The 7,500-nt window shown below is 42.5% G+C and overlaps 1 protein-coding gene across 1 annotated transcript in view; it reads right to left on the reverse strand.

The window, feature by feature from the left end:
* Window positions 1-1,943, reverse strand: part of LOC124137554 — a 49,412-nt gene extending 47,469 nt beyond the window's left edge. The window contains exon 1 of the mRNA XM_048398947.1: window positions 1,838-1,943. Within this exon, the coding sequence (XP_048254904.1) occupies window positions 1,838-1,916 (79 nt within the window). The 5' untranslated portion in view covers window positions 1,917-1,943. The remainder of the gene's footprint in view (window positions 1-1,837) is intronic.
* Between the last annotated feature and the right edge of the window lie 5,557 nt (window positions 1,944-7,500).

The following is a 7,500-nucleotide window of genomic DNA, read 5'->3' on the forward strand; positions in this document are numbered from 1 at the left end:
CCAAAATTTATGATCCGACGATATATTCAGGAAGCGGACAAAAGTGTAAATATCAAACATCGAAATAAATGAAGTCCCTATATGAAATGCAATACATCCGTCGAAAAAGTAACATATTTCATCATATTTCAACAAATGTAAAATACGAGATGTTTTTGAGTATAAAGTGTAGTGAATATAAATGTGACACTAACCATTTTGTTGAAAAAAATAAATTTTTGCACACTTTTATTAATGTGCTTGAAATATCATCATAAAGAATTTTGTCTGGATCGAAAAGTTACATCAAACTGAATATATTGATATTCAATGAAGTTCTGATGGTATTAGGCCGCCTCCGTTGTCTAGGGTAAAAGTGTCCGCCCGGAGAGCGGAAGGTCCGGGGTTCGATCCCCGGCCGCGTCATACCAAAAGACGTTAAAAGATGGTACTTATTGTTACCCTGTCTGGCGCTCGGCATTAAGGGGCTAAAACAAGGACTAGTGGGCTCAGAGTCAGTATACTGTGTCTGAGTGAGGTATTCATGTTAAACTGTGGCATGGTATCTCAGTGAATTAGCACTGTAAATCGGCATGAGTCCGGACTAGTAGAAGCAGACACACACACACAGACACACACACAGACACACACACGCACGCACGCACGCACGCACGCACGCACGCACGCACGCACGCACGCACACACACACACACACACACACACACACACACATCGCTATATAAGTGCAATAATCTTGGACGCGACGTTAAACCCAATTTAACCTCACCTCACCTCTGATGGTATTATAATTATGACATTCAAGAAAACAAGAATAGTCATTTTAACATGGATTTCCACATTGGCATGTTATGCTTTTTGACAAATTATGTTTAAATATATCTGCATTTTATGTAACTACAGGATTGTCCTAAACGAGTATGAAGTATATTTGCTCGCCTGTCCTTAGATAATGAAATGGGACAAATAAGTTAACGTATTTTGGGTATAACACTCTTTAAAATATGAACTTTTAGAAGAAAGTCCATATTCCTGTAAAAAGGTAATTCCTACCTCCATAAGAGTGTCTGGTACCACATAATGCTGATTGGTACCAGTACGAGCGTGTGGAATTACCAGTGTTGTCTCTATTTCTAAGATAATGGTGACTTATGTTGACTTCTCGTGGTGATAAAAGGTTATTCAAGTAATTTGGACATAGGCTGCTGATAATTCAATATAAAGTAATATTGCTTTTTTAGATTAACGTCTCCTTGATGATGTCACCAATCCTGTGTCTAAAAATAAAATAGTTCGATACCTGAATTTAAGAAGACCAGTAACTATGCTAGCTGTTTTCAACTGAATCTTTTCAAGTTTATCAGAAGTTACCCTAGACTTTACTGTTTGTTTGTTTTTTTAACGCCGCACTCAGCAATATTTCAGCTATATGATGGCGGTCTGTAAATATTAGAGTCTGGACAAGACAAACCAGTGTTTGAAATAAATCATGATCATCGATCCCGTTGGTCGCCTCTTACGACAAGCATTGTCGCCTTTTACGGCAAGCATGAGTTGCTGAAGACCTATTCTAACCCGAATGTTCACGGGTCTTATAACTCTGTGTAATGCATTTAACAATTATATATCACAGATATATTTTTATATTAAAGCAAATACATTTTCTGTATGTAAAACTTATGAAACACGATTTTACAACGAAGTGATAGATGCATTTAAATATCAATTAATTCTCACGATGCTTCTCATCATATGACTTTAAAGACAAACAACATTGATTAATAATTGATATATATGTATCAGTATGTATCAGTATGTATCATGTATCATAGTTTCTCACCTGGGTCAGCTGTTGTAGGCGCGCTCTGAATCTCAGAGAGACTCACTAGCGCAAGCACAGCAAAGACCACTCTCTTCATCGTGATCGCTAATGATGCTGATAATCTAGATTACCCCTTATAAACCAGCCGAAAGATAAATGGCTAAATAGCTGCGTAGCCATCTATTGAGACTCGTCTCTTTATCTGTTGCTGCTGTTGCCACCTCTGAAGGATTGTTCTGTGTCGGCTAACCGTCTCCTCCCGGTGATGCCACTGTGCTCGGTTATGAACACATTATTAATCATAGAGGAATTCATAATTTCAGTCTGTATAACAATGTTTTTTAAAGATGAAAGAGTTTGATTAAACTAAATGCTTCATTTTGCATGTGCTTCATTAGAAGGGTTGACCTCATAACGGTGATCCTGAATTAAGGTTGTAATGCACATACAGCACATACAGCAACTACGGTTATAACGAACTCAAAGGGACCACTAATTTTAGTTCGTAATAACCGTAGTTCGTTATAAGCATATATACAGCATACATAAATTTATATCAAATGGCCGGGACTAAAAATATGTTCGTTATATCCGTCAGTTCGTTATAAGCGTGTTCATTATAAACGTAGTTACTATGATAACGTTAATGTGTTCAGTTTAATTTAGAATTAATTTAGAATTATACACACTTGTAAATGATACTTACAAAAACATGAAAGTTATATTAGTTCGTATTTGCAGAATTATATGTACGTAAAGCAAATTTCTCGATTGGATAATTTAAAATCATTAGGATACCGAAGGTATCTGACATAATGTGCGAAACAACGGTCGTGAAGCAAATCTTTGAGCCAGATGGCCTGTCGGAGGCGTTGGTTGGATGCAACAACATCGTCAACTGTGACATCAGTGGTGTAAGTGTTTGGCGAAACCAGCGGCGGACAACTCTTTGGTTACAGCTACAATTGATGACGCCTTTAGGTGATAGCCAGTTTGCACTAACGTCGCTTTAAACGTTTGCCGCCAACTGCATAAGGGAGAACAGATTTGCCGGTGCCAGCGTAATGATGTGGGCGGAATCACAGATATTGGTAGAAAAAATTAGGTGCACGTACAAAGAATCGTACAGGGGTCAAACGCTATTGTGATGAAATACTGCAGCTACCATGCTAAAATCATCTTTCAATCCATAATATTAACCGAATACATAGCGCGTAACATCATTCCTACGGAACCACAATATTCAGATTACCCCAATGGACCTCTAAATCACCAGATTCAACCTCGATGGTTACACGCATGGGATGTTGGATCGCCGCGTACTAGACACATCGAGAACCACACACACTGTAACAGCTTGCACAAGCGCTACCTTTCTCACAAGGATCAGCGACATGCAATACTTGAAGCTAATGGTGCACACACGAGATATTCACATGACCTTGAACCTTGACACTGTCCGTGTAATGGACACGTGTTAAGATGAGTAGTACATGTAAGATACTCTCTGTCGAAAAAAAATCTGTGTTTGTTGCTTTTGTAGTAAAATATGTCAAACATAGTTGCCTGCATCGAACATATTTCATACAGGTAACAAACATTCTTTTTATACTCTGTGTCATTATCTCGATAAGGTCTAAATAACCAGCTTTTCCCCAACCGGCATTACAACGTCATCAACAGTTTGTCTTTATTTTCCCATACCACACTATTTGACACCCTAGTATCTCCATTGGCCACATTTAATTTGTTTGTTTGTTGTTTGACGCCGCAGTCAGAAACATTCCAGCTATATGACGGCGGTCTGTAAATTATCGAGTCTGGACCAGACAATCCAGTGATCGACATCATGAGCATCGCTCCACTCACTTGGGATCGATGACGTGCATCAACCAAGTCAGCGAGCCAGACCACCCGATCCCGTTAGTCGCCTTTTACGACAAGCATAGTCACCTTTTACGGCAAGCATTGGTTGCTGAAGATCTATTCTACCCCGGATCTTCACGGGTCTGGCCACATTTACACCGTGTGGACTAGTATTATAGTCCTAAAGAATTTTGGAACCTGCGTAGATACCTATAGTTCTGATGAACTAGACGACAATTTGGGCAAATATATCATCTCCGTAACATTGAGCGTTCAAAAGTCCTAAGAGCATTATGGAACCACCACCAAATAGATTATGCGCCATTACATCAGCATCCTCAAAACGTTCATGACGCAGTCTGTAAACACGTCTACGGCCACAATGAAAGAAGAGAATCTGCTCTCATCGGAGAACACATCTAGCGACCACTTACGTTGATTCCAACGCTGATGGGGGCGGTCGGGTAGCCTAGTGGTTAAAGCGCTCGCTCGTCACGCCGAAGACCCGGGTTTGAGTCCCGACGTGGGTACAATGTGTGAAGCCGATTTGTGGTGTCCCCCGCCGTGATATTGCTGAAATAATGCTAAAAGCGGCGTAAATCCACACTCGCTCACTTACTCCAATGCTGATGATGTGGTGCCAGGAAGAATTTGACGTCGGAACAGAAGCTATCACCACAAATCTGCTTGGTGTGGCGGTAAGGACAATGCGAACGTCTGTGTTTTGTGTTCAAGGCGAAGTGTTCAGTGTTTTGGTACCACTGCCGGAGTCTGTGTGACGTTAAAAGGTGCAGCCACATCACGTATGAGGCATCCGCGAGCTTAAATACACGGGAAAAAACACATTGGTTCAAGTGCATATTGTCACTCGCCATTGTTATTGTGTCCATACCTCGAGTTGCACGTGCAGATAATGACAGTTGGATCGGTTCGTGTGGTACGTTTTTGTGACCATGAACACAAGTCTGTTATTTGTGACAATTATATTTAGTGTTGATTTAACCTTGTGAGTGAGTGAGTAAGTGAGTTGGGTTTAACGCCGCTTTTAACAGTATTGCAGTTATATCGCGGCGTGTCAGCAGCTTAATTTTGGAGGAAAGCCCGAAGTGATGCAGGTCTAAGACGTTTACCACTTCGGTGAAAACCCACGAGCACGGGTATGGTGCTGACAAACCTAGAAACATAATCGGGGCCAACCTGGATTCGAACCCACAATCATAGGTTTCTGGCGTGCCTAAGGGACACAACTCTGCAAAGCGAATCGCGGCGCCTCAGACGATATATATATATATATATATATATATATATGTATGTATATACACTGAAAGGCAAAAGAAACCTCACTTCGGAAAATATTGATAAAACTTAACAGACACTGGCAGTTACATGTCCTGCGGTCAATAAACTCATTTAACGTTCTACTGCTTCTTTTTGTTGCCTGAGTTTAAAATGGAGTGCTTTGCCCAAACGTAGCCTACAAAAGTGCAATGGGACTCAGTTGCGGAAAGTCTTGTCAAAAACATGATGCACGTGCATATCGTGGATGGTATGGGTATAAAAGACACCCAAAACTGTTTAGCTGGCTTTCGTTATTTCGATTCATCAGCCATACCAAGATTATCAGGAAATGAGAGACAACAAGCGATCGGAAGACTGCAAGCAGGCCAGAGTGCACAGGTCGTTGCAAATGCATTCAATGTCAACGTCAGAACGATTAGCGTTTGCAACATCGCCACAACACCACCAACACCACCGACGACCGATCGCGTAGTGGTCGTCCTAGCGTCACTACTCCCAGACAAGATCGGTTCATGATACACCAACATCTGCAGAACCGATTCCGAATGGCAACTGAAACAGCTCGGCAAACCATTGGCAACCACCAGCGTGCCATCAGTGATCGTACAGTCCGACGTCGCCTAACTGGCAACAACATCTCGTTCCACCATCCTGCTCGTGTACCCATCCTGAGAGATTGTCACCGATAGGCCAGGCAGCATCAAAATTGTCGTCAACAGCACTGGAGAAGAATCATCTTCACTGATGAAAGTCGCTACTGTGTTTCAACGGTGGATGGCAGAGTCAGGGTCTGGCGAAGGAGGGGCGAACGTTATGCTGATGCTTGTGTTTTGGAACGAGACCCGTGGGGCGGCCCAAGCATCATGGTTTGGGGTGGAATCGGACTGAACCAGAGAGTAGAAACCTGTGGTCTTTCAGAATATTGGTCCAGGCAGGGGTAATGGCATCACAGCTCTCCGCTACATTGACCAAGTCATCAGACCCCATATCGTGCCTTTTTTTGCCCGTCATCAAAACCACACCTTTCAGCAAGACAACGCCCGTCCCCACACTGCCAGAGTGTCCAGGGACTTCCTCCAGCAGCACAACATCCAAATCATGCCTTGGCCTGCCCTCAGTCCGGATTTAAATCCCATTGAACACTTGTGGGATGAGATCCAACGCCGACTCAACGACGTCCGCCCAAGGCCGACAACTGCAGCAGAACTGCGTGTACCGTTCCTGAGGAGATGGGCCCATATCCCAACAGGCTACTCCACTCCATGTACAGGAGATGTGTGGCTGTAGTCAACGCCCGTGGTGGCAACACCAGGTACTGATTTTGAACCCCCCAGCTGTGATATCTTCTGGTGCCTCCCCAAATTCACAATTCGCAAAAACATTCCCCAGACTGTTAATTTCATGTGGGTCAAACACTGACTTTCTCCCATGTCTTTACTTACATATATAAGCATTTGAGAATAAAGATATTTATATGATACATCCACATGACGTTTCTTTTGCCTTTCAGTGTATTAGGAAGACCAGCTTTTCACATATCGTTTTCTGAGTAAACTTCAGATGACATTAAGAATTTGTATTTCTTGCAATATCAGAAAAGAACGACACCACTAGCCTTCAAGCAAATTTTTAATTTGGGATGGGGGGAGGCTGCTTGTACTAGTCCAGACTAATTTCGGTTATATAGCGCTAGCCCACTGAGATACCCAATAAGTATCTCCGTGCCGGCCAGTCCTATTCATTAGACCACGAAGGCGGTCTATTGACTAAAGAGGATTGCTTGGTTAAAACGTTTGACGTTAAAGGCCTCGTGTTCATTACATTATATGTCAGGAGAACATCTTTCCTTTGCATGTTACAGGTGAACACCCGTGGGGCAGGATCCGCTCAACTTTCGCGAACACCTGGTGTCATCGCTCTTATATCAAACACATGTTTATGATATAGCCGAAATCGAAAAATGGACAATGGAAATTTCTTTTGATTATGGAAAGAATTCTATTCATTAGCATGTAAGGTATGGAAGAGTGAGTGAGTGAGTTGGCTTTAACGCCGCTTTTAACAGTATTCCAGTTATATCACGGTGTGTCAGCTTAATGTGTGAGGAAAGCCCGAAGTGGTGCAGGTCTCAGTGAGTGAGTGAGTGAGTGAGTTGGGTTTAACGCCGCTTTGAACAGTATTCCAGTTATATCATGGCATGTCAGCTTAATGTGGGAGGAAAGCCCGAAGTGGTGCAGGTCTCAGACGTTTACCACTTCGGTGAAACCCACGAGCACGGGTATGGTGCTGACAAACCTAGAAACATAATCGGGGCGAACCGGGATTCGAACCCACAATCATAGGTTTCTGGCGTGCCCAAGGTATGGGAGATATATAAAAACGTTTATCATGCCGTAGTAATGTAACCTTTACATGCAAAGGAAGCGGTTAAGCATGATCTTTGTCCATTTATCTTCGGAGGTTATGAGAGGCAGGATAGGCTTGTGGTTAAAGTGTTCGCTCGTCACGCCGATGAA

This window comes from Haliotis rufescens, unplaced genomic scaffold, assembly GCF_023055435.1.
Source record: "Haliotis rufescens isolate VD_foot unplaced genomic scaffold, xgHalRufe1.0.p SCAF_19, whole genome shotgun sequence".
Classification (NCBI taxonomy): Eukaryota; Metazoa; Mollusca; class Gastropoda; order Lepetellida; family Haliotidae; genus Haliotis; species Haliotis rufescens.